Here is a 27,236-nt window from a genome sequence, read left to right as displayed (position 1 = left end):
GGCAATTCAGTTTTTGGAAGTTAGCTTGCTTATTTTTAAATAATCTTGTTTTGAGATGACAGTAGATAAGGAAGAAATATAGAAGGAATATTTAGAAAAGATAGTAAGTGCTAGTCAATGTTAGTTCAAGTCTCCAGGGTCAGAACTTTGACAAGGTGAATGGTGGTAAACAAAAAATCCTGCAATAGTCAGTAGGTGTGTGAACTGTTACTGAGCATATCCAGAAAATCAATTTTTTGCATAATCAGTATTGATTGGCAGCTGGTCTTTACCTCTTATTTGGCTTTCAGTTAATCACTTTGTTTTGTGATGGAGAAGGATAACTGTAGAACCATCCTTTTTAACTTTGCTTTGATTTATATATTCAAGTGTTAGTTACTATTATATTGGTCTGGATGGCAGAAGCCATGGGTGGAAGAGTGCCTGCACCAGCAGAATCATACACACTTGTGAAGGGGATATGTTTTGGCCTCCTTTTTACCAACTCTCTTATCACACATCCTCATTTCCCTTCCATATTCCTTTCCTCAAAATCAGATTTTAACTTCTCAGGTCCTACTTTTTCACCCAATCTGTCAGGACCCAGAGGGCTACCTTGCCTACAGGTGTATAAAGAACACAACAGTGAGTTCACAGGATTCCATACTATACAAGCACATGGATTCTTTTACTTCCTGCATTTCTTTATTACAAATTACTAAGAATTACTACTAGTAAAATTAATATACTTATGATTAATAAAACAAGTATATGTGTATTCAAATGGTGATGGCAAGCATATATTCCAATATTAGAAGTTACTACAAAATTATCACTAGTAAAGCAGCACATATGCTTATGGACTATTACCTATATGCATGCCTATGTAGATATATATTATTCAAAATAGTACCAGTACAGTGCTTACCAAACCACTCCCAGGACTGGGGCCCAAAATCAATGATGGACAAAGTCTCAGTTCGAAGATGATCCATGTCGCAGAGTCTGGAGTCAGCCAGGCATCATGAGTGATGGTCCGATAATTTTCCTAGAAATGCTCATAGTAAAGTTTGTGCAGGGGAGTTGTCTGTGTGAGAGAGACAGACAGACAGACAGGGACAGATTCACTTTACATTTTAGGTAAAAAATAAGTCATTTTTATATCACAGAGACATAAGGGGGCATAGGACAGCACCACCTGGAGCAGCCAGTAGATGATGAGGCTTTATATTCTCTCAGACCAGTTTTTATTTTGCCAGATTTTTTCTGCTCTTTCAGCTAGAACAGCAAATAGCAGTTGCTGATTTATATTTTCTTAGAATGTTTCCTTCTTTTCCAGGCTATTTTTCACCTTTCCAGGTGATAAGGTGCTGTTACAGCTCCTTGGTTTTGTGCTTATTGATGGTATCTCGGGATGTCTCTGGTGTTTAGGTACCCAGCTGAAATTCTCAAGGAAGTTTCTGATTCCGAGGCTGGCAGCTCCCTGGCTGGCAGGCATTCTGTCTGGCAGTATTTCACCAGCCTTCTGTTCAGTATTTTCCCATAGCACCTTTATGGCCACTCCTGTCACCATCTCATACACAGAGATGTATTCTCCTACTTATCCCATTCCTTTTTACAAACTGAGACTATCTGCATCACTTACATCAGTTTATCCTGTTTGCCTGCCTCAGCCTGCTCAGCTCTTTGGAGGTGCTGCCTGAGTGTAACGTGCAACTGTGGATCTGACCCACGCAAAGGCAATAGGTGTTGGCATGTTCATACTAGTGCAGTGATCACTGCACGCAGACACCAGGCATCGCTTCTAGCTATTGCATGGCAGTGGTTTGTTTACCGAAATTGAATACTGTTATAAATACAACATAGTTTAGGACAGCAGGATAAAGTACTAAAACTGAAAAGAAGATATTTATGACACGTAACTATAGTTGTCAGTCTTAGCTCTTGGATGGAATCATCTTTGTCATACTGCCTAAGTGGTGTTAAATATTTTGATTCTTCGTTTTCTAAATGCAGAGTTTGACATTTTCATCACTTCATACCATCTAGCTGATGCAACTAAAATAATCTGAAAAAGTAAGAGCATTGGTTTCATGCGACCATCTGCAGACCTATAAAAATATAGAACCTGAATAACTGGAAGAAAATATTAGATATTGAATAAATGAAATCACTTTCAACTAAAAATGTGGGTTTAGGAGTGACTTATTACAGACAGAGTGGATTTTATGACTGCCTTGCTGAAAGGAGGGGTAAATAAATACTTTTCTGTGTTCTTTTGTTTCTCCACTGCAGTTGTACTCCAATCTAACAGCATGCCAAGCTCTTGGAAATATGTGTGTGATGAATATGAACTCACTGAGTTCTTCAAGTACTGATGCCTGTGGTTTATTTCAATATATTTATATCAATACAGCAAGGCTAGGCATTGTTCATTCAATATCCTTCTGGTAAGTTACCTTTTCCATAACTTCAGTCTTTAATATTGTTTTATGGAAATTATTATTCTAAATGTTCTTTGATGCAAAGCATTATGTTTCTTTAGAGAAAACGTTGTAATTGTTTTCAGGAGGCATAATCTTCCGTGGCTATATTACGGTGATCAACCAGGGTTAGCATCCCAAGTGCTTGAGGCAAATCATTTCCCTACGACCTTCAGTTTTAAAGGAACAGATAAGGTAGGTGTTGGGTAGCAGACATGGGGAAACACACATTAGGAGGAGGACATAATCACTTAAAGAGGTTTAGATTCATTGCACATGTGGCTCCACTAAAGATAATTTTTAGACGGTTAGTGTAGCAAAACTCAGTGTGACATCTTATGGAAGAGGAAGGTGATATTTATGTAAAAAATCTTAGGTAGGATGATTTTACTGACTTACACTCACTTGGTCACATATTTATTTTGCTTACGCTCTCATACCCACATTCTCATAAGGCCAAGATGTGTTTGCCTGAGTGTTCTGACTGGGCTCAATTGTGTGTGACACAGGGAACAAGGGGTGCCAGCTATTAAGTCCTCATTATGTCCCCAAGGTTCTTCTGGACTAGCAGTGATGAACTGGTAATTAGACAAATCTTATATAGCCCTTAGGAATTAATAGTTGTTTTGGTATTCTCCTTTGCTTCAGAGTCTTGTTTCTTTCAGTTTCCAGTTTATGGAAATTTGGAGGCAAATTTGGTCTTTGTCTCTTCCCATTGTCTGAAAGATATACATCCTTTTGTCATTTTTCCTGGTGAGCTAATTGGAAATAGGTGTATGTGCTGTCGTTCTTCTGCCAAGGTACATGATCTTTTACTGACAAGTTGTCTGTGTCATGATTTTATCAGAACCAATTTCTCAGCTTTATTCCTGGGAACAGTGCTCTTCATTACTGCTAGGTGGTGTTTCCTTCTGTTGCATCTGGTGCTTATACACACATTTCATCGAATCACAGAATCACACCTTTTTCAAAAGTAAACTACCAAAACTAAGATAAAAAACATTAAATCAAAGGGAAAAAATTAAACATTATGTTGAACATTTTAGGGAAGCATCAAACAATGAGACAGCAGTCCCTAAAACGTGTATATCCACTTTCTGTCAGTTTCATTGTTCCTTTATGTTTTTTCGTTGTTAGGATGTAAAGCTGCAATTTATTGCAGCCTCATTTGATGCGGCAGGAAACTTTCTCAAGTGGCAGAATTTGGAAGGAGGCGTCTTACAGGTACATTTGATTTTCGTTATCTTTTGTTGATACACTAGCATTCTGATTACCTTTGGCCAAATTAAAATAAAAGCCAAGAGTTTGGTTACTATAGCAGTGACAGTTCATAACAATAACCATAGAGCTAGATTAGGGAAAGTAACCCTTGATTCTTGCTCACGATGATCTCTACAAAATCAAAAGTATAAATTCAGCAACATTGCCTTCACTCATTGGACCAATACAAAATTGGAATATTGGAAAGCTCTGAAAAGCAGTGCTAGTCATTTAGAACCAACTGTCTCTTTCTTCCATTCAGCATACAGTTACCCATGTATATAATTTATTATTAGCCCTCTTTTTCTTGGCAAGAAAAGTATATTCTTTAGCTCACAGTCCACATAGAAAATTCTGGAAGTGTGTCCCTATTTGATGTTGTCACCTGCTTTCACATGTTATGAGAGTGCCAAGCAAATTAGTGATTATGCCACTGTGAAGAGAGATAGGAAAACTGATCTGCCACCTTATTTTCCTTTGTTCTCCTGGGATTTTTTGTTTATTTATTTTGGTTTTAATATAAAATATACATTTTGTCCAGCGTTATAAAAACTTGACAGGAGACTTTACATGGAATTAGGGAATACTGGCTAGAGGATTTACAGTGCCATTGGACACTCTATCCTTGGACACTCTACCCTCAGATTTCAGTGGTGCACACATTCTGCTACAGCAGTAGCATGCTGTATAGGGCGTGAAAAATGCAAAGAAACAGCAAGTGGACAGTGCAATAGTAATTAACCTCAGAATTAGCAGAAACTGGCAGCTACAAAATGTGTTACAGAGCAAAATTTGTTTAGCAGTCAGTGGTGATCTGGGCACTCTCAGCAATTATCTAGGTTGGGAACAATAGCAAGAACAATGGGGAATTGTCTCATTTTCTAGGCTTTTGGTGTCACTCTTGAAGCACATCACTTCAAATCCTACAGTATCTACAGAAGAGCAGCTGACACTCAGGATTTAGAGAGTGACTGCTCTTTCTTTTGTTATTGTCTCAGGATGAAGTCTCACATGTGCCTCTCAAATTTTAAGGAAAACTAGCGTCTGAGAAAACGGGTTACTAAGACTGTGCATAGAAATTTAGATATTCTGACATAGATTTTCAGGTTTATTGAACACATTAATTTCCTAGAACGCGGAGCTTTTAGTAGCTATAAAAAGTAAATGGGAAAGGAGCAGCTTTTCCATTCAGGGCCTCCTTTAATGTAGTAGATTTTGTGTGGTAGGACATCATGGTGCTAAAGCAACCTCAAAGCATAATTGTAGCAATTCCCAGAATTTCAGTTGCATACCAATAGAATTGTGTTTTATGTAAATTTAGACTTCATTTTCATTTGGAGAAAATGTCTGTGCCCTCCACCTAAGTGCCATGATCACTTAGTTGGAATTTGACCCATTTTTCTGAGTTCTGCTTAGAATGACTCGTTCTTTGCAGAAAATGTAAAAGCTATATTGAAAAAGGGAAAAAAATGTTACTTGTCATGATAACTTTCATCATCTGAGAATGCTTGCTTATGGGAAGGGGGGCAATATGAATGCGGACTTCATTTCTTACGGGATTCTTGGATTTAGCACAAGCTACTAATAAAGTTAGCACGGTGGATTGAACATTCTGTCCTCAAAAAGATTGGTTTTGCCTGGTTGGATGCTGCTGTACACAGGTTTCAGCTTCCTATGCAATAAGGTAAAACAGAGGTTTAGGAACACCAATATTAATACAATAAATAACCATGTTTACTCTTCAAAATCCATCCCTCTCTTCTCAAAAAATACAACAAGATATCTTCTGTGAGAACTGTGAATATATAAAAAGCTTGGGGTACCTGTGAATATTTCATGTGAGAAAAAGATACCTTTGAATTAACCTAATTGTAACTATGTTTTGTTCAGCTTTGTTCCGATACCCAAACTAGACTGGATGCAGCTTATATATTTGGAACAACTTACCAACAAAGTGTAAGTAAGAGATAAAATGGTGTTCTAAATTTTGAATTAGGTTGCTTTATATGTCATTAGTAATTCAGTGTGTATTGAAGAACTTGTGGAGTTTAGCCATGAGGTGCAAAATGGACTTTTTTCTTGCAAAACTGTTGCTTATTTTAATTTATTTATTGTTGAGTGAAATAAAATCTTGATGAATCTTTGTTAAGTATTTTTACTATTTGATATTGTTTAATGTTGTTTAATTCATACTTCAGTATTTCAGACAGAATGGAAACTTATTTCCTATTTAGGATAATTGAACTGGTCAAGTATAGCTATTCTTCTTCTGTGCTTTTTCAAATCTCACGTATTTGATTTATTGAGTATGTAGAGCCTACTGTTAAGTATTTAACAACAGTTAATATTACTGAGTTTAAATACAAATACCAATAAATATTAACTTACTGAGTCTTTTAAATGTAATTATTTTCATGGATTGTATGCATCACTTTTTTTTTCCCTACAACTTTGGAGGAAACATGGTAGACATGTTATATAAGTATTAAAAGGTGATGTGGTTGTTCACATACACAAAACACTACCTACTTTCACATTTAATTTCTTCACACAATCACAGAATGACTGAGGTCGGCAGGGACCTCTGAAGGTCATCTTGTCCAACCCCCTGCTCAAGCAGGGCCACCTAAAGCTGGTTGCCCAGGACCATGTCCAGGCAGCTTTTGAATATGTCCAAGGAGAGAGACTCCACAACCTTTCTGGGCAACCTGTGACAGTGCTCGGTCTCCCTCACAGTGAAAGAGTGTTTCCTGATTCTCAGAGGGTTTCAGTGTGTGCCCTCTGGTCCTGTCGCTGGGCATGACTGAAAAGAGCCTGGGTTTGTCTTGTACACCCTTCCTTCAGGTATGTGAACATGTTGATAAGATCCCCCCTGAGCCTTCTCATCTCCAGGCAAAGCAGTCCCAGCTCTTTCAGCCTGGCCTCACAGGAGAGATTCTGTAGTCCCTTCATCATCTCAGTGGCCTGTGCTGCACTATATCAAATATCTCTATTTCTGTCTTGTACTGGTGAGCCCAAAACCAGACGCTGAACTCCGTGACTTCAGCGTTTGTGTTGCTTGACTTTAGTGCTTATGCTGTTTCAAATTTTATGTCTGGGAAATTTGCTGGGATATTTTTTTCCTAATCTGTTGAAAAATGTTAGCAGAGCTTCGTTTCCTACATCACTTGTTCTGGTCAATTGCAATAATTTCCAAGAGGTTTGTATAAAAACTTGGTAATTGCTTGCAAATAGCCAGAATGCTTTGTCTTTTGTGAAGAAGTGGGACAGATTCCACAATAATTTTGTAGGGGAAGAATCCACAATTTGATAAAATCATTAAATGGCTAAAGTGACCTTTTATTTTAACATTTCTTTTCTCATAGTGCAAAATTTCAGTTTCCAAGATTTTATTGGATTTTGCTAATCCAATCTTTTATGACCTGTTCCTTGAATATAATGGTGACAATGGGCAACAATATCTTTGGGCTGTGCCAGTTTTAAACTTGAATCTTCAATACAGTGAAATGTTTGTTAATCAAGGTAAGACTGTCATGGTAATATTTCCGTGAATTTAAATAATGTGAATAACTTCAAATAGAAAGCATTTGTATTAAAGATACCACGACACACCATAACTTGTTTCTGTTTTAAGACTTTAATATTTGTGGGCAAGTTCTGCTAGTGTTAAGTGCAAGCTTTGTTTGCAGACACCAACCCAGTCAATAATGTCCACCAATAAAGTAGTCTGATTTAATTATGTCTTCAAGTTGAAAATAAGTATTTTTACCCTGGATACAGTTATATATATATATCATACAGTTATATGTGTCATTTCTAGTAGATTTCACTGGTTTTTTTTGTGTTGAATTAGGTTTTTTTTTTAAATTATGTGGTTGTCATGTTTTTTCAAAGGCAGTAATATGAACAACTGGCTTTTGACTCGTCGATTTTTTTTGGTGGATGCGCTAAGTGGAAAAGAGAATGACTTGGGAAAACTACCAAGAGTAATTCGAATTGCTAGCAAAATAACAATAAGGTAATTAATTGTATACAATATGTAGTGCATAGAAAGTAAAGCAATTTTTGTGCAATCTGCATTTTATTGTCTTAGAAGAAAGTTGTTTTATTGTGTTGTTTCTGGTATGTCCTGTGCTGCTTTTTCCATTTCATACTTGGAAATAGCAAGAGTTTCCACAGGTTGTTCTGATGAGTGAGTCAGAATATGTAACATTGCCTTGCGGGGGTTAAAATTACTGAGATTACTTTCCAGGTAGGATTGTGTATGCCTGATGCAAGTTAGCAGGCATTCAGTCACCTTGTGGAAGCAGGTGTCATCTGGAAAGACCTAAAAATTCCTACGTTAATTCTTTTTCGATGTGTATGTTGCTGACTATACAAGGATGCTATTTCATACTCTCTATTCTTTTTTTTCAGTATTTTTGCAAGCGGTTACCTATTCTGCTATACAATACAAAACAGACTTGCACTCATGTAACTGCAATTGTGAAACTAGCTGTTAGGGTCATTACTGATGGTTAATCTCAGCTGGAATATGTTGTGGAAGAACCCTTGTTTCTCCTCCTTTATGTAATGTCTTCCTTTGACATGACTGCCTGAAAATTGAGATATCGCATTTCCTTCAGCTCTTCTTCTCAACTTATTAGTTAATAAGATTCCTGAGTAGCATTGAGTACTGATCCATACAAGTAATCATCCTGAAGATTTTGATGTACTAACTCCATTTGCTGAGAATTACATATTACATTATTTTGAAAAATAAGGATTAGCTTATGTATCTTAGGAGAACACCCTCCTACCTTGGAAAGAAAAGGATAATGCCAGAAATACAAAATATAGAAAAGGTCACTGTATAATGTTTTGAGAAAAGTTACTTTTTGGAATTGACTTTCATTGCACCTATCATAATGTATGCAGTAGGTAAAGATTGATTCAGGTATTTTCTTAGAGTTTCCCAACTTTTTCTATTTATATATTTGTGTACATGCCTTTGTATGCTCTGGTTGCTTTTAAAATGTGAATTGCCATGTCATGGGGTTTGAAACTCACATTTTATTGATCAGGTTGTTCTGTTCCTTTAGTATTTTCTTATTAGTACAAGTTTCAGTCAATACTTTCCAAGCAATTCATCCATTTTTTGTATTAAAAGTGATACTATCTGTATTTCTGCAGAATTCGCCTGGTATCCCCTACTCAGAGAGGAACTATCTACCCTCCTCTAATTACTGTTGCTTACACAGATGTGCTTGTCCAAAACCCTGAAACCCAGAGTGTGATGGTGAGATCTTTGTGCTGTCTTAATTGAACTGATTTCTTAATCATGCTTTTACTTCTGTTGGAATTCTAGTTGAGTGAACATGTGTAGGGGAGTTGTAAAAATCTAATAAGCACTTTCTAGTTCTGCTCAGTTTTGAAGTTGCAAGTTTTCACTAAAACCTAAGGCTTTTAAAACAAAGCAGTTAGAAGTATTTTCTTTTCAATTTATCTTGCACCTCTTTTAACATAAAAGACTTAGAATTTTACAATAGGTTGTATAATGCTAAGTTAGGCTACAGTTCAAATAAAATTATATGCACATAAAATAACATGAAAAATACTCTATGCAATGCACTAAAACCAGCAATTTATGCAAGAAGTTGAATATTTTTATTTAAAGCAATGCATTTAAGAGGAGGCTGTTATTACACTGAAATTTCAGGTCACCTGTAGTTTAAGTTAAAATATTGGTAATTTATCTAAAACACCCTTTAGCGTTTTGTCCGCTGTGTATTATTTTACAGCACATCTCTAAGAGTTAAAGTAAAATAATCCAAAAATCCTTAGCCAGACTGGTTGGGAACCAATTGAGAGGATATTCTGAAAGCCACCACGTTTTGCTGTAGCAGGTGCAGAAGGAGCATTTCCTACTTGCCCCTTTGCCTGCCATGATGCAGCAGCTCACAGGCCCCATTCCAGTGCCTTGTTTACTTGTTAGATCACATTGCTCTAAAATGGAAAATGTTGATCTTAATATAGTGGAATAGTCATTCTGTTATTAAAAAAATATAATATTAACATGTTCTCTTTCTGGTGCTAGAACCATTCCTTGCATTCCATATTGGCTGCATGAAAGGAGAGACAGGGAATTAGAAAGACAGAAAAATTAGTCATACTTCTTCCCTGCCTAAATGATGTGTTCATTTAACCACAGAAACAGCACTTTTTTTAGAAAATAATTCATTGAAATGGTGATGGCAGGAACAACTCCTTTAATTTTCTCTGTTTTCTGTTATACTATTTCACATTTACTGATACATCTGATCTACTTAGGCATTGTAAATTTAACATATTTTATGCAAGACCTTCTTTAAAGTAAAAAAGATACATTGAATTGCATTCCAAGTTCTGTAAACACAGAACTTCTAGTAACTAAGCATATTTAGACATAAATCCAAATGTGGTGATAGGAGTTCTGACAAGAACAAATATTTTAGAAAGCGAAGGCAGGGGGGAGGGAGGATTAGTTTTGGGGAGGATTTGTACTTTTTTTTTAAACCGAAATAAAATACTATTTATTATCATGCTTGTGTTAACTTTACCCTTGCAGTGACAGAGACTCAGGCCAGAATGTTATAAAACCAAGACAAAGTTTTTCTTTTCCTTGTACAAATCTTTCTGACCGAAGTCAAAATGGGTCTTAGGTTAGACAGGAATTTACACTAGAGGGAGCAATTTTGATGCTGCCTGACAATTTTTATTTCATTCAAACTGTAAAAAAAATTTGGTGTCTCAGCTATGTAAGAGCTCAGTTCTTGATTTTGCATACTGGTATCATTACATTAAAGTTACTTATAATCAACACTGATAAAAGGGAAAGTATCAAACCTTTGGGGTCTCCTTTCAGAAGGAAGAAAATAATGCACTTTTTAAAGGATTGTGATTAGGTCCAGCTGCTAAGTTGCAGGTAGCAGATGTCCATCTCTGGCATTGTCAGCAGAATCTGCACTAAGTGTAGCAGAGCATGTGTTAGTGCCAAGTCTGACACTGGAGCATGCCAGGTCAGATGTATACAGTAAAAGAAGATATGTGTTGTAGAGTAGCCCACCAAAAAATATATAAAACTACCACTGTCTGTAATAGTTGTAGCATTTCAGAATTTCTATCCATATTTACTTTTTGTATCTTAATATTTAGGTTTCCTTCTCAGTCAGTTATGAGATGGATCAGTCAGAGGCTCAGGTTCAGACTGATGTAAGTTGTATTGCCCTTTCATTTGTCGGTATAATGATTTACTTCTATTTTATGTTTTTTAAAAATATGTACAAGTAATTTTTTGTTCTCTTCAGATCACGTTGGGTGTGTTGGGGGGACTTGCAGTGTTGTGGTCCCTTCTCAAGACTGCAGGCTGGAAGAGGCGCACAGGAAGCTCTATAATTGACTTGCAGGTATAAACAGCTGATAACATAAAAAGAGACACATCTTCCTCTCTTGAAGGAGACCTTTGCTGTAATGTAACTATTCTGTTTCTTGTGGTACCTGAAATAATTTCTAGCCTAGTGCATCAACTGTGACCTGGAATTAGGTTCTCTTGAGGATTCTGATGTTGTTATTTAGGAAATACTTTTGCTAAAATTAAAGGTATTTACAGAGCTATTCTGATCAGTTGAGTGGCCTTAGTCTTCAGATTAATTCTTCTTGGAACGAAGACTAGCATGTAGGAGTTTCAGATGCTGAACATACCATAAAGATATATGACCATACTAGCAAAACGTTGTTCAAGGGTAATTTTCAGTGCTAGAGTTTCCTGTAGTATGAGCTGCATAACATTTATATGAATGTACATATGCATTACTTAATTAGTTTCACAAATCTCTACAGTGTGTTTTTATAATTGCAGACAGTATTCAAGTTCTTACTGTTTTACGCTGGAGACCTTGCCAACGTTTTCTTTGTGATCACCGTGGGCACAGGAATTTATTGGCTTGTGTTCTTCAAAGTAAGTGTTTTTCCGGAATTGGTTGTTATGAAGACCTGTTAATATTGCATCTGGTTTTACACAAAAATTCATTTTCTTTTTTCCTTTTTTTATTTTTATTTTTGCCTTTCTGGTCAGAGTATCGAGGCAAGTTCTATATCATGTTTTGTTTTGTGAGCTTAAATTTTTGTGTTCACCTGTTTCTTCTCCTTAGGATTCATTTTGCTTGCTGTCTGCTTAATAGTCACTTAAAATATTTTAAAAATTCAAAGGGATTGCACATTAAATATTGATATTCTTCTGCAAAATATTATTCATGTTTATGCACTTAGTATGTTGTTACATATGCCATCCACATTGTTTCAATGTAATTTCTCAATTACAGGCTCAGCAGTTTGTCTCTGTCCTTTTACCACTTCCATCTCAAGAAGAATATTTTGTTATATACATAGCATGTGCCTTCAGTTTAAAGGTAAATATTTTTTCTTCTGGCATGAAAGACATTTCAACATACACTTCTGCATATTTTCAGTAGGCTTGTTTTTAAACATTTTGTATAGTTCATTTTATTAGTGTATGGATGTAAATAATTATTCTTAGAAATAAGTCAGTTTTCCATAGACATTTATTTCGTGGTGACTCTATAGGGAAATAAATGTCTAAGAAAGGTGATCTATGGAAAATTATTCTTTCAAGGATTAAGGTGTAAAGAAACCCAAATAAACCCAAAACACCGTATCAAGAAAGCAGGTGCTTTCTTTCAAAGCAGAGTTTAAGTGCTGTCAGTTTCTGATTAAAAAGAAGACATTAAAATAATTATGTTCAAGCATGCTTCTAGAATTTAAATATCAATATTCTGTCTTCATGGGACATACAAGTATTTTACTAATTTTGAGTATTATATTGAATTGGAACTCATAATACAGGTTAATATGTTATGGGAAACTACTTAGTCAATTTTTTATAAATTTGTTACTTTGATGTATTTTCTTCATTATTTTGCACATTGTCACATGATTTACCATTAGTCCAAGCTTTTAAGTTAAAAAATCAGCAGAAGTTGGTAACGAAGTTGCAGTCTCGGATAGAGTCAAGTGTATCAGTTGTTATGCTTAATGAATGGTGTGGAATTACTGTTTCTCCATCATTGGCTGTTTGCTGTTGCTGTCCTTACTGTTTACGTTTCTCCTTTTTCTTTCTTAGGCTCTACAATTCTTACAATTGCTGGTTTCACAACTTACTATAGATATTTTCTTCATTGACTGGGAAAGACCTAAGGGCAAAGTTCTTAAAGCAGTCGAAGGTAACTGAAACTATGCTTGTGTGTATAAACAGATTTGGTTAAATTAATACTCTCAAGCATTAACTTTCAGAGCTTTATTGTATGCATTCTTTTTAGGTGAAGGTGTTATTAAAAGTGCTGCGGCACCTGTGAGCATATGGAGGACATATTTTATAGCAAATGAATGGAATGAAATTCAGACAGTGAGGAAGATAAATCACCTCTTTCAAGTGCTTGCAGTTCTTTTTTTCCTGGAGGTATTATTACTAAACTTATTATTAACTTTTTATGATTCACAACCAGAGTGTAACATAAGGGTCTGTTTTTTGTTTCTTGCTTTCTCTGTGGTAATAGTGGATGACCTTCAAGTTCACTTGAAAATGTGTAGCTTAGTGAAATAATTATTTTAACAATTTAAAATTTATTTGTATGTATGTATAGGTCATTGCAATATTTTGCAATGTTTTATTAAGGAAGGCTTAAAAAAAACCCCACACAAACAACCCTTAATTACCTTAGAGAACTTTGTTAGTTCTGTTTGGTTTTTTTAAGGTAGGGAGTTTCCTTAATGACTTAAGAGACTAATAAATCTGTGTACACACTCAATTCTTTGTTAGCCTGCTGGCTCCCTCTTGCCATGGTTTATTTCTGGTTTCGTATTTATCTGAACTGAACTTCCTTCCTGCTAATTTGCTGTAGTGACCTTTTATAAAGCAGGAAATGAAATGTGCCAGTTCTGTTCCTGATGGCATAACAGAAGGAAGTATGCCTTCAGTTACAGCTTAAGGAGATATGAGAATTTGAGCTTTAGCTTTTCAAAACATTTTGGTTTGTTTCTTGGGAAATACTTTTATTTTGGGAAGTATTCTTGAAGCGTATAGCAAATAGTTATTTATATGAGGGTTTTTTACATATTTTTAATACTTTTACTCATTTTTTAGTTTCTGGTTTTGAATTTCCTATTTTTCTTTTAAATTAAATAATTAAAAAAACCACAAACAAAAAAAACACACCAAACCAAAACAAAAAAAAAACTTTTCTCATTCACTACATCAGTATTTTTGCTGTTGGTAAATACAGGACAGGAACAACTTCTGTGCCATGTTTCAAGGAAGGAATGGGAGAAAAAAGAGCGAGTATTCCTACAACTAAATAGTTTGCTCAGGTTACTCTTCATAGGCTCCTGATATTACTAGAAGGGAGAGGCTGCTCTTAGTAGAGGGTGACTAACATCTTGCTCTATAACTCCTCCTATGAATTTCTCTCTGAAAAATCATTTTCTTGCCACTGATAGTGGAGGAAGTAATGAAAGATACCTAAATAGGTTAGTATTGGTATTTGTGAAAACTTCAGGTGATCTTTATAACTTTCATTGTCATGCTGGAGTTTGGAATGTAGTTTCCCTAATGCTCAGGATAGATAGAGCAATTAGCTCCTCCCTACAGAGAAGAACTTCTGTATTGCTCGAAACCTGCCTTCTTGGCTTACCAGTTTTGATGAAGTGACTGTTCAGTTCTCATTAATCATGGTGACAGGCTCTATAGTGGTAGAAAACAAGTCAGGAAGTGCAGTAGTTGGAGGAAGTTGGAGAGTGTGGCAGAAGGAGTCTCCCAGCCCTCGGGCCTCATGGCTGGCACTACAGCAGCCCCTGGTAAGGCATTTGAGTAAGGCATTTGACACAGTCTCTCACAGCATCCTCAGAGCTAAATTGAGGGATGGATGATCAGGTAGTGAGGTGGACTGCGAACTGGCTGAAGAGAAGAAGCCAGAGAGTCGTGGTCAATGGGGTGGAGTCCAGTTGGAGGCCTGTATCTAGCGGACGAGGGAATTGAGTGTACTATCAGCAAGTTTGCTGATGACACCAAGCTGGGAGGAGTGGCTGACACGCCAGAAGGCTGTGCTGCCATCCAGCAAGACCTGGACAGGCTGGAGAGTTGGGCGGGGAAAAATGTAATGAAATATAACAAAGGAAAGTGTAGAGTCTTACATTTGGGTAGGAACAACCCCAGCTTCCAGTGTAAGTTGGGGAATGACCTATTAAAGAGCAGTGTAGGGGAGAGGGACCTGGGGGTCCTGGTGGACAGCAGGATGACCATGAGCCAGCACTGTGCCCTTGTGGCCAGGAAGGCCAATGGCATCCTGGGATGTATTTGAAGGGGGGTGGTTAGTAGGTCGAGAGAGGTTCTCCTCCCTTTCTACTCTGCCCTGGGGAGACCACATCTGGAATATTGTGTCCAGTTCTGAGCCCCTCAGTTCAAGGACAGGGAACTGGAGAGAGTCCAGCGTAGGGCAACAAAGATGATTAAGGGAGTGGAGCATCTCCCATATGAGGAAAGGCTGAGGGAGCTGGAGGAAACTGAGGGGTGGCCTCATTAATGTTGACAGATATATAAAGGGTGAGTGTCACGAGGATGGAGCCAGGCTCTTCTCGGTGACAACCAATGATAGGACAAGGGGTAATGGGTACAAACTGGAACACAAAAGATTCCACTTAAATTTAAGAAGAAACTTCTTCTCAGTGAGGGTGACAGAGCACTGGAACAGGCTGCCCAGGGCGGTTGTGGAGTCTCCTACTCTGGAGGCATTCAAGATCTGCCTGGATGCCTTCCTGTTTAACCTCATCTAGGTGTTCCTGCTCCATTAGGGGGATTGGACTAGATGATCTTTCGAGGTCCCTTCCAATCCCTAACATTCTGTGATTCTGTGTGGTTGGCACTGGTCACTGTGACAGTGTTGGCTACATGGCACTTTGGCCACAAAACTGAGCTTTCCACTATTGTACTGGATCTGACTGGGATGGAGCTAATTTTCTTCACAGCAGCCCATAGGATGCCGTATTTTGGATTTGTGGCCAAAACAAGGCTGATAACACACCGATGGTTTGGCTGTGGCTGAACAGTGCTTGCACAGCATCAAGGATGATCGCCAGAGGTCCCTGCCAGCCCTAACCATTCTGTGATTCCATGAGAGGGTTGGGGTGCACAAGAAGCTGTGAGGAGAACACAACCAGGAGAGATGACCCCCGCTGACCAAAGAACTATTCCATACCATGTACCATCATGCTCAGCAATGACAATGGAGGGGAGGGATTATTCTGGTGACTGGTTGGGTATCTGTCTGCCTCTGGGAGGTAGTAATTGCCTTTGCATCGCTTGTCATGTTGTTTGTTTTGTTTTGTTTTGTTTTGTTTTGTTTTTTTCACCACCTTCTTCCCTTTTCTTAGCTTATTAAACTGTCTTTATCTTGACCAATAAGTTTTCTTGCTTTTGTTCTTCCTGTTGCCCATCCTGCTGTGGTGAGGGTTAACCCACCACAAATATGTTGATGGTGCAGCTTCAGTTCTGAATTATTTTCAGAAAATTCTCACCTCTTTGGTCTTTCAAGACATAGTGTTTCTTTCATCTTCTTTATCTGGGATTTTTTTTCTAGATTGTTTTCTTAAAATATATTCAGTCATAAAGACAATAGAGGTAAATATATTTCTGTTCAATAAAAACAAAAAAAAATCTGTTTCTTAACAGTCCTTACAGTAAAAAATTAACACTGGAATAAGTAGGACCAAAGAGCTGAAATTTGGCAGAAATAATCTCTTTCTGCAGTCTAACAGTAGAATCTTTGGAGTTTTTCAGTAAAAATCAATGTTGACCTGTCGTGAGATTTAGCTGCGTGTGTTCTGAAATTGTGTCAACACATACATACAGTTTAATGGTTTTAATTACCTTTCTTGTTAACAACCCTGGATCACAAGTGGGCTCTATCATAGTGAACATGCTAATATTCCCAGGTCCATTTTTCCAATTTTTTTCTTCTTCCTGTTATAACGGAAACAACACGGTAATAATTAATACTATTAATTGCCTCATGTTGTTACATTGACATTCTTATCTCTTCAGGTGGTGGGATTTTCAAACCTGGCTTTAATGGATTCTTCTTCCAGTCTTACGAGAAGCAGTGACAGCTACATCGCTCCTTGCAGCCGCATTTTAAGATTTGGTGTGTCTGCGGCACTCTGGCTAGCCATTGCCTTGTTACAGGTATGTGAAACACGCGACATACTGAATTATCATTTTCAGGCCAGTTCTTGGAATCTAGAACATACCACCAGGCCATCCATACCACGTATCATAGCATTGGGTAGATTGGTAACTGTTTTATGTGATCTAGACTTTTAGCTACTTTAGCTCAAAATTAGCTGGTTTAGAGCTCAAAATTAATTTTCTGAGCTATGAGACATCTTACTTAGTAGTCAGAATTTTAATCCTCCCGAAGATGTTAATGTATGCAACTACTTTGTTTTAAACAATGTTGAAGCATCTCCAAGTTCAAAATGAAAAGCAGGTTATTGCTACAACTTTACTTCTTAGAGGAAGGATATCAGTCCCTTTTCATAGTCCAATGCAATGGTGGTCTGTAATTTGTGGATGTTAAACTGTCAAGCTAGTTGCTTAATAAAGTCAAATCTGTTGAACTAATAAAAGAAAATTTGGTTGATTTCTTTCAGATTATATTTTTTTCTGTGTTTTATGAAAGATTTGTTGAAGATAAGATAAGCCAGTTTGTTGATTTGTGTTGCATGAGCAACGTAAGTATTTCTTTGTCTAATCTGTACAGCAGCAATTTTAATAGAATAACACAGAAGATAGTTTTAAGAATAGGAAATAACATTTATTCTTTTAATTTAATCAGAGATTACTAGCTAACAGCCAAAGTCAGTTTTTTTGAGCTCACTTTATTGGTGCAATCTACAAGATTTCAGTTAAACTTTAATTGGAAAAAGAGTCTGGAACTATAGGTATCAAAATGTCCTTTTAGACGTGTGATTTTTAGGTTGTTCTTGAAGTTAAATTGGTTACATATGCTCATACAGAATTAAAAAGTAACAAATTATGACAGAAATTAGGTGCGGAACCCTTTGCTGCCATTCTGTCTGCTGGTTTGCATTTTAGTACTTTTGTATTACAGCCACGGCTGTCTTGGTTTTATTTAATAGCTTTATGTTCAGTTTCTGCTCCTGTCTTGTGGTTGTCCCTCAACCACTGAACTCCAGGGTTGTCCTCCTTGGACAGTTATCACCTTTTTCATGCATTTTCACTTACATCTGAACTAATTCCCTTTCCCTGGTTCAAATATGGATCTTGTAGCTCTGTACCACGAGAATTCCTCCGAGTGCAGTCAGAACAGGTTGGACCAGCTCATTTCTCCAGAACTTCTTAAAAATTCAGAGATTAATCCTTTTTATCGGCCTTTTCAGCCTTGGTTATTCCTCTTCCATGAAACACCCATGTAGAGCATGGGTTGTAGAGAGAATTAATTTGGGGTTATATGCAATATATAAGCATTGTATCACGCCAAATTAAATTCTATTAAATACAGTCTCCTAGGAGCTCAACTAGAGTTATGCATATACATTATGTATTACAGAAATAACTTTTGAATCAAAATAAAAGCCAATAACTTTGCTTTAACTTTTTTGGCTCGGTAGAGTTAAGTACTGATCCTTGCTGTCGATAGACTAAACTTTAAGCTGGTGTGTGTTTCTAGTTAAACATGGATAGGATTAATCAGTAAAGAGTTATTAAATAATTTTTCTGCCATATTTATTTTGGTACTTGCCTACTTTGTATTTGTAGAAGGGCTGGTCATGCTGATCTCTACTGTCAGTTGAAAAGTTCAGAAATAAAATGATAATGTTGAATTAAAGTATTCTGTTCCCCCATCTCTTTTAGATTTCGGTGTTTCTCTTGTCACACAGCTGCTTTGGTTATTATATCCACGGTCGCTCTGTGCATGGACATGCCGATACCAATATGGAAGAAATGAATATGAACCTAAAGAGAGAAGCAGTAAGTAAAAGTAGTAATGTTTATACCTGCTCTAATTATTTAGTTTATTAAAAAACTTTGCATTAAGGTCCTGCACTTGTGCATTACTTGTGTTCACTGGTGGACTTGGCAGTGTTAGGTTAACAGTTGGACTTGAAGATCTTAAAGGTCTTTTTCAACCTAAACGATTCTATGATTCTGTGATTACTTTGCACCAAGTTGTAACACTTAAAAGATACTGGCTGTTTGTGTGTAAATATATGACTGAGTAGTGCTTTTAACTAGCTCTTCATCTTTCTTCTTCACTCTTTCCTCTTCTCTGTTTCTCTTTCATAAATATAAAATTCCTGGTTTTCTAAAAAGTTTTTTCATGTATTTAAGAAGCTTCTTTTTGATATTGAAGCTTTTCATGAGCTCATGACCACATTCAGAAAAGTGCATACCAAGAACCTTTCAAAAATAGACAAGTCTGAAAAATTCCTCATACAGAGACATTTACTCTTCGAAAAAATTATTTTATTTCATCTCTTCTTCTTTGGTGATTTAACCTGTTCTTTACAGAAGGTAATTTGAATAAGTATTTTTTCTAGTTTGTTTTATCGTTGTGTCCTGGTTTAATGGTGACACTTTACTGCAAGATCAGGCAAATGTAAAATATGTCATACAAGTTTGGAGCACTTTGCACTAAATTTCGTGACATTTTGCATCTTTGTAGGGATAAGTAGGAAGAAAGTACCTTAGACAAAGGATATTGCTATTTCAATGATAAGTGGACAGAAAAAAACATATCCCTGTGAAACTTAAATCTCAGACATTGAAATATGGAGGAATCTTTTTAATAATATTTTTGACTTATGTGTTCCTATAATTTTTTCCTAATTGCTTATTTTAATATTTTTTTTTTAAAGCAGATGTTTTCCCCATAGAGTTGTCAAATTTTGTATTTTATTGGGTTTTTTGAGATTTATTAAATGTGACCTGAGAAACATATGGAAAAAGTCAGGAATCCAAAGCACAAAAAAAGCAGGACACATATAGAATAAATTGTAAACATAGAAGACAGGGCTTCAGAATGTATGTCAAAAGATGTATTGGAAAGTAGTGAACTGAACTCAGGTGGAAAGAGGAATATGACTTTGTGACAGCAGGGGTCAGGATTTCATGTCCTAAGAAAACCTTGCTAAAATAGAACTAAGAGCGTAGTGGATTCAAATGTTTAGAGATGTTAAGTACTATGAGTACATGAAAGAGAGGAAATTAAAAGCTTTTGACTTTCTTGGGTTTGTGAATGCCATTAATAATGTTAATCTACAATTGCTTAAATTGTATAGGAAAATCTATGTAGTCAGAGAGGTTTGTTGCCCAATACAGATGGCCAGACATTTCAGATTTCCATTTCAAGAAAAATGCGACTGCACTATGACAGGATTCATGAAACCCTAACAAGAGTAAGTAAGATATTTGTATTCTGTAAATGTCATTTAAAATATGTAATTTTTCTGCTGAAGTCATGGTCATGTTATATTTCAGAAACGTGGTCCTGCAAGGCTTTTGGACTCATCTGCAAATACTTTTGAACAAAGCACAAGGGCATACAACACAATGAACAGATTTCTCGGTTCTTTTATTGATCACGTATGTATATTGACATTACTATATTAAGGAAAATATTATTATAGTAAGTAGAGACTAAAAATTGTCAATCTGAAAGACTGTAATTTCTCTTTAAGCATATGTGGTTAAAGACTAGTTGTTAAAGACTGTGTGGCAATTGGAACAGTGCTTCATTCAAAAAAAAATACTGAATACTGTCCAACAGGGCAGCCTGCTCTTAAAAATGGCAAATCCTTTTTTGTTATCTACTTATTTTTGTTGTGGAGTAGACCGGTGCTTTTTTTTCATTCATAAAGGCCTTAGGTGGCTCTACTTCACTTTGTAACAAGTACTTTTTCTTCAAAATCATAAAGCAAGAAGTTTTGTTTTTCCTTTTCTTATAGGTTCACAAAGAGATGGATTATATTGTTAAAGATAAGTTGCTGCTTGAGCGGATTCTTGGCATGGAGTTCATGGAACCAATAGAGAAAAGTATTTTTTACAATGGTAAAAAAATTTGTGACTTGGTATTTGTACTATTATAAGCATGTAGGTTTCTGTGTAGATTTCTTTCCCAAGACTTAACAGTCTAAACTGGACTTACAGCAGGAGAGGTCACTAAATGACCACTTGTAAGGGAGGTATTTAAGAAATGTCCTTCAGGCTACGGACATCCTATTTAGAATTTGTCGCTCAAATGCGAAGTTTTTTCTTTTAGGCAACTGAAAGTACACCACGTAGAGATGTGCACGTGTACTAAATGCTCCTTTAACTCACCCTCTAGATCAGATACCTACTTTGTAAATGGAGAGAAGGACCCACAATATTTAAATAGCTCTCTGTTACTTTTTTTTTAATATATAGAACTAAATCTCTTACAAAACAATGAAAAGTACAAAAGATAATTTCTTTACAAAGGATATTGATCACAGTGAGGATGTTTTAGTGACAATGAAATATAAGCTGTGAACTTGGGCCTGATACCAATCTGCTTCCTCGGTCCCCAAGCTGTACAGAATCCATGAAAAATTACCTTTGAAAACCTTAGTTCCGACCTTGATGCCTCCCCTAACCATAAGTATGGCCAACACCTGCATGAACACTAGACGTTAACTAGTGATCCAAGATGATGCAAACCCTCGTTTTGTGACCCTCAAGTACTTGGCTCTCCAGTTTTGCTGTTCAGAAACTCTAAACCTTATCAGAACCATAACCCAATCCATAGGTGTTGCCAGATGACCATTACACATATGTCATTGTTCTTACCTAATAGCAATCCACTAATTACGTCACTGAGCTTTGCAGAACTTTCCCTGCTCTCTGACACCACAGCTGCAAAAGCTGAATCCTAGTATGAACTGTAAACCTGACTAGTGATCAGGAATGCAGCACATTCTTTCAAACTAGCCATGGTTGTAGGCTGATATTTTTGCTCAGTCCAGGTGTCTGAGCTACACCTAATTCATTAAAGGCCTGGGCTCTCCTCCTCTGTCATGGTGGAGCACTATCTCTACTAATAAATGTTGCCAGGGAACAACTATCTGCCTTAAACGTGTAGCTAGGACTTTCTTCAGTCTCAGTCTGTGACTCCACACCTTGCAATATCAGTCATTCCAAAACCCTGTTCTAAACCCCAGGTTCACTCAGCCATAGATATTGTCAGGTATGCAATGTTGGAGTTAGAATTGAGTAAGCATGATGTGTTGTCTCCAAATTGTGCAGTATTCAACAAAGGTTTGGTCTTTTTGACTGCCATTGTTTCCAAGTTCATACTCAGAAGGATGGGTATAAATACATTGCTTGGTGGTTTACACTGCCATGGCTCCCAGAAGTTTAGATACAAATTAGAATTTCTTGGCAGTAGGACATACGTAAGTTGTAATGAAAATAAGCTGTTTCGAATAAAACTTGCATTAGACATGTAGTAGGAAGAGGGAAAATAATCTGTTTTCTGTAATTCTTTAAGTGCTCTTTTCTCTTTTGAAAGTCATGCTTTTTGATAAAATAAAGAAGTGGATAAGTGGTCTAAACTACTTTGGCTATGAAAAAGGTATTTTAAGCTTATAAGACCCATTTCTGGGAAACTATTAATCAAAGGAACAAAGATGATGTTAAGTTGTGAAGCTACTTCTAAGTAAGCCTTTAAGCATATGTTTTTATTATTTTCTTGAGTTAGGGCCAGAGCTTACACTTGCTAAATATGTCAGTGATGAGGAAGTTACATCTGCGTCTTGTTCAGATTAGCCTTTCTTAAACAATCTGATTGAGATTTTGGGAGTGAATAAAGTTGTGTGTGGGCTGTGGGCTTTTCCTATTGTGTTTGTCAGTATTAAGCCATTTTATAAGTGAAAAGGTTTGTATCACTTCGCTTCAATAGAATGCCATAATTGGCTCTTGCACTGACTTTCCTTTTTCTTACCAGCTTACTCAGCACAAACTGACACAAACTTACATATCACAGAAATAATCATTTTTCAATTTTTTTTTTCTGTAGATGAAGGACACTCTTTCAGTGATGTTCTCTATTATGGAAATGAGACAACGCTGCTCATCTTTGATATCCTGTTTTTCTCTGTTGTGGATCTGGCTTCCCAAAGTTTTATTTTAGCCGCTATTCTAACATACTTGCAGCAAGAGGTAAATTCTAATTTAAGAACAAAGCAATATTGTAAAAATATAGGTTAGTATGGAAGTTTATTTATTTAAGTAGAAAATTAAAGCAGTAGGTTAGCAGTATGTGGTGGCAGAAGATTATACTGAGAGCTTATAAAATACTTCTCTGACTTTCTTGTGAAATAGGCTTCTGAGAAATTAATTTTATTCACATGCCTGTCATGAATAAAGAGGCTACAAATAACTTTCAATAGAAAACACAAGTGGCTATTAAAACTAATCACACGTAGTTATACCATATTTCAGATTGGAAAGATATAAAAAATGCTGAACAAAGTTAAGCACCTTATTTACTCATGTTATCATGATTTGAAGATAGTATAAAGTTATTATTTTACATTAAGTACTGAAACATAGTGTTTTAAGTATTTCTTCTTTAATGCATTTTTTTCTAAAATGTTCTTAGCTATTTAGGTTTATTCGTAATACACTTGGGCAGAAGAATTTGGCATCCAAAACCTTGGTGGATGAAAGATTTCTCATTTAATTAAGAAGATGAAAAACTTCGTTGAGAAGTTAATAGGGGAAATTATGTCCACAATCAAAGCATCTCTGACCTGCAGATTAGTTGTAGTGCACTTTTCAATAATAATAATGTAATGGTTTTGAAATGTATCATTTTTATATTGTGTGCTATTAAACTTTATGTATTTACAAATATTTGGTTTAATTTGTGAACACTAATCCATAGGCCTTTAAAAGGAAAAGTACATTAAAATAAGACAGAAGTAAGCTTACAGTTGTTATTATTAGAATAAGATAAAAGATAAGGACCACTCACTTTGAGGCAAAAATTTGAGCATTCTGATTGGCAGGAGAGGTTGTCAACTCTTAAACCTTTGGAGAATCACCTAAATCCCTTTTTTTCGTGTAATTTATTTTGAGCTATATGTTTAAGCAAGCATATTTACAGTTTTACATAGCACAATTTGTTTTGAATTAAGTTAATATTTCAAGAGGACTTTTTAAAGATCACTTATTTACAGTGACTCCAACTTGAAATGTTAACTTGTCTGTATTGTTTCATAGTATTATACACTTTTGTCTCTTCTCTTGGTTTTTATCATTGTTTCTCTTGGGTGTGGACTGCACATGACAAAGGTTCCTTGTGTTTGAAATACAGTAGTGTTACAACAATGCAGAAAAACAGTCAGAGGGGAAGTTAGAGGTATTTGGCGTTTGTTCCTGATCTTCTGTCATCTGATGCAAGATGCCCAGGGAAACAGAGTAATTCTGTGCTGTTTCCACACAAATGAAATAGAAGTAATTGTTCTTATCTGTTTAGAAATGTTTTCACAGGTGCCTATATATGTCCATGTACCTCTGTGTCTCTAATTTTCTAGCTTTACTATTTTTAGGAACAACACAGAGACCGTAATCGTCTTATTGTCATATTTTTGGAATTTAGATGAGTTAACAATTATTCAAGTGCCACTTATGAAGTGTTAAGGGAGATTATGAATGGCCTTCAAAACACCTCAAAGTGAGGTGTTTACCTCCTATTTGTATCTCTGTAAAGTCTCCCTAGTTTTTTAAAATGCTGTTTTTCAGTAAATGATTAAACATGAATGGTGTTTGCTGTTTTTCTAACTGTTACTTGTCTTTAGATGATTCAACAAGGGACTTTCACCAGCAAAAACACCATAAAAATGCAAGTCAAGATTAGCATGCTTGTTCCAAAACAGAGACTGAGGACAGGATGAGTTGGACATAGCAGATTTTCAATGCTGACATTCTTATCTGAGTTGAAGCAGCATTGTGTGTCAGATGGTTCTTGACTTCATAAAGGGGAACATGTTTTCACATTGATATCATATCATGATGTTAAACTTATGGACATAAATCTCAGGGACATTATTGCTCTGGCGCATTTGCTTTTGGCCTTGCAAAACCTTTGTATTAATAGCTTACTAGTCTTACATAGTTGTTATTAACTGGTAGAATGTGAGTATGTCAGTAAAGCTGTGACAAAGTAGATAACTGAAGAGCTGATTTTCTGTGGGACATACATTTATTAGTGTGCAGTTTAGCATGGGTATTTCCATGTCGTACTTTCCTTACTTTTGTCTGCTTCTGTGCAGAATTCTTAGTTTGTTGGTGTACATTATGCCTCAAAAAAGATGAGAACACAAAATTTCCAACAGAGTGAAATGGCCACTATAAATAAAATGAAGGTTGTTGCCTTTATAGTGAATGTAGTAGTTAAAGTAATTAGGGCCTGAATCTGTAAATACAGCCAAAAATCATGTTGTGAGGTTTCTGTCATAATTCCTGTCAGTGATCTACTGAGTGCCAAAATGGTAATTTAAGCTAAAAATCTGAAAAATGGTCTGCACTAGGACATCTGCAAGGCAAAGTTAGGCTCACATGATGCCCGTGTATTTCTTTGGTCAATATCTTTGCATAGCTTAACTAAACTGAACTTTCCAGATCTTGCAAGTCCCACTGAAATGTCAGTGTACAAGAGGAAATACAGTCTTTCTCATGTGACCATATTTGTTCAAGATGACTGATGTAACTATTAATAAAAGGGTGTAGAAAGTTACTGTGGTCCATAAGTGAGCAAGTAGACTACGGATGACCCTAAGACAGGTCTTTTCCTACTGACACTTTGCAGCAATATGGCTGCGCATCGTTGTCAGTGGTAACAGGCACAAGCTTTTCTCTGTGCAGACTCTCATGACATGTCCATAGTCATGAAGTTATTCCAGGGACCAGAACCACATTTCAGACATACCTCATCCAAAACGGTCCCATTTATGTCTGACTTCAGTCAAAACAAGTAAAAAGTAGTAACCAGACCTGGGTAAACCAGCATGTTGCAGAATGTCTGCAAGCAAAACAAAGATGCGGTTGTGTCATCTGTAGTCATCACTGTGTAGTTTTAATTCAGTTAGTCCCAGTACCAGCGGAGGTGGAAACCTTTCAGCACGGGCCTCTCACTCTGGACCGTGCTCTCAATGCTTTGGCTAACCAGGTATACCTTTCCATGCAAAAACCGTGCTGTGAGTTTGTTTTAGATATGCCTTTAATTATCTACTGCTCAGAAGGGCACGTGAAAGCTTTAATGACCTTGCAATTTGCAAGAACTACTGCTAAATGCAACTCTTGTTACAGATAAATGATAGATTAATCTAAAAATGTCCTGTCAAAACAGTTCAGTTGCTTGTCCTCCTCTTTCTCCTCAGTGCACACACTACTCTGTTGTGTTTTATTTTTCCAAGTCATTTATCTAAAATGTTAATATAGCTAACACATGTGCTCTACGTGATTTAAGAAATAATTACAGGAATCAAAAGCTCCAGGAATTCATAGAAGCTTTTCTTCATTCTTGCTGTCCAGTGAACACCTGAAACGGGTTGACTGCGCTTTGTTCTCCTATTGCTTGATGTTTGTTCAAGAAATAACTCCTATGATTTTGTTTCCGATTTAATATTTTTCCTTTTTAAAACTAATGTGCAGCTACAATGTGTCATTCACATGATGAGTGTCTTTCAAGTTTCTAAATGTTTTATTTTAAAATCGCACGGCATTTCAAATTCTCATATCTATCCCTCTGAGCAATAAAAAGATTTTCAAGGACTGGAGGAATTTTTTTGTATTTGTTAAATCAGTTGACCTAAGCCTACAACACACTTTTCCTTTCATGTACATGAGGTTTCAGAGACATGCAGGAGGCTGCTGGCCCTGCAGCCCATAGAACTTCTGCCAGGACAAGTGCAAGGAAGGGATTTTGCAGTTGCTGTGGCAATGGGGGGTACAGTTTTGTACAGCCACAACTAATGGAATTTGATGGTTGCTTTTTGCGGAGTGTCTTAGGGGTTAGATACCAAAATAGTTAATTCCACAAATATAACTTACATGCAGACAAGGGACACTAATTTCAATAATACGTTTGAAATTCCCAGGTTTCATTTACTAGTGAGGACTTGAGTGATTTGGATTTTACTACAGCATTCTTTGTAATGGCAGGGGCAGGTTTGTGGTGGAAGTAAATAGTACCAGAGTTGGGAAGTGCAACTGGTGGGATGCTCAGAACTCCACCCCACCCATCAGATACTGCAGCGTAAGCAGCACGGCGACACCACCCAAACCAAGCTTGTGGCCTTTTCTCTGTGTTTTCAGTCTGAAAGGGAGTGTACAAGCAGTAGATAACTAGCAAAGGGTGACGTTGTGTTGTGTTCCTACAG

At 36.5% G+C, this 27,236-nt stretch overlaps 1 protein-coding gene across 2 annotated transcripts in view; it reads left to right on the top strand.

The window, feature by feature from the left end:
• Window positions 1-26,628, top strand: part of TMEM67 (transmembrane protein 67) — a 35,094-nt gene extending 8,466 nt beyond the window's left edge. For both annotated transcript variants that reach the window (XM_071803948.1, XM_065830271.2), the window contains exons 8-28: window positions 2,275-2,429; window positions 2,549-2,657; window positions 3,600-3,686; window positions 5,613-5,678; window positions 7,088-7,244; window positions 7,617-7,740; window positions 8,895-9,000; window positions 10,896-10,952; window positions 11,048-11,146; window positions 11,599-11,697; window positions 12,062-12,148; window positions 12,880-12,979; window positions 13,076-13,215; window positions 16,852-16,992; window positions 17,460-17,540; window positions 18,685-18,801; window positions 20,112-20,228; window positions 20,311-20,415; window positions 20,778-20,880; window positions 22,868-23,010; window positions 23,453-26,628. In XM_071803948.1, coding sequence (XP_071660049.1) covers window positions 2,275-2,429; window positions 2,549-2,657; window positions 3,600-3,686; window positions 5,613-5,678; window positions 7,088-7,244; window positions 7,617-7,740; window positions 8,895-9,000; window positions 10,896-10,952; window positions 11,048-11,146; window positions 11,599-11,697; window positions 12,062-12,148; window positions 12,880-12,979; window positions 13,076-13,215; window positions 16,852-16,992; window positions 17,460-17,540; window positions 18,685-18,801; window positions 20,112-20,228; window positions 20,311-20,415; window positions 20,778-20,880; window positions 22,868-23,010; window positions 23,453-23,533 — 2,274 coding nt within the window. In that variant the 3' untranslated portion in view covers window positions 23,534-26,628. The remainder of the gene's footprint in view (window positions 1-2,274; window positions 2,430-2,548; window positions 2,658-3,599; window positions 3,687-5,612; window positions 5,679-7,087; window positions 7,245-7,616; window positions 7,741-8,894; window positions 9,001-10,895; window positions 10,953-11,047; window positions 11,147-11,598; window positions 11,698-12,061; window positions 12,149-12,879; window positions 12,980-13,075; window positions 13,216-16,851; window positions 16,993-17,459; window positions 17,541-18,684; window positions 18,802-20,111; window positions 20,229-20,310; window positions 20,416-20,777; window positions 20,881-22,867; window positions 23,011-23,452) is intronic.
• The last annotated feature ends 608 nt before the right edge of the window (window positions 26,629-27,236 follow it).

Source organism: Patagioenas fasciata, chromosome 2 (assembly GCF_037038585.1).
Source record: "Patagioenas fasciata isolate bPatFas1 chromosome 2, bPatFas1.hap1, whole genome shotgun sequence".
Classification (NCBI taxonomy): Eukaryota; Metazoa; Chordata; class Aves; order Columbiformes; family Columbidae; genus Patagioenas; species Patagioenas fasciata.
This window is presented reverse-complemented; position numbering and strand designations above follow the sequence as displayed.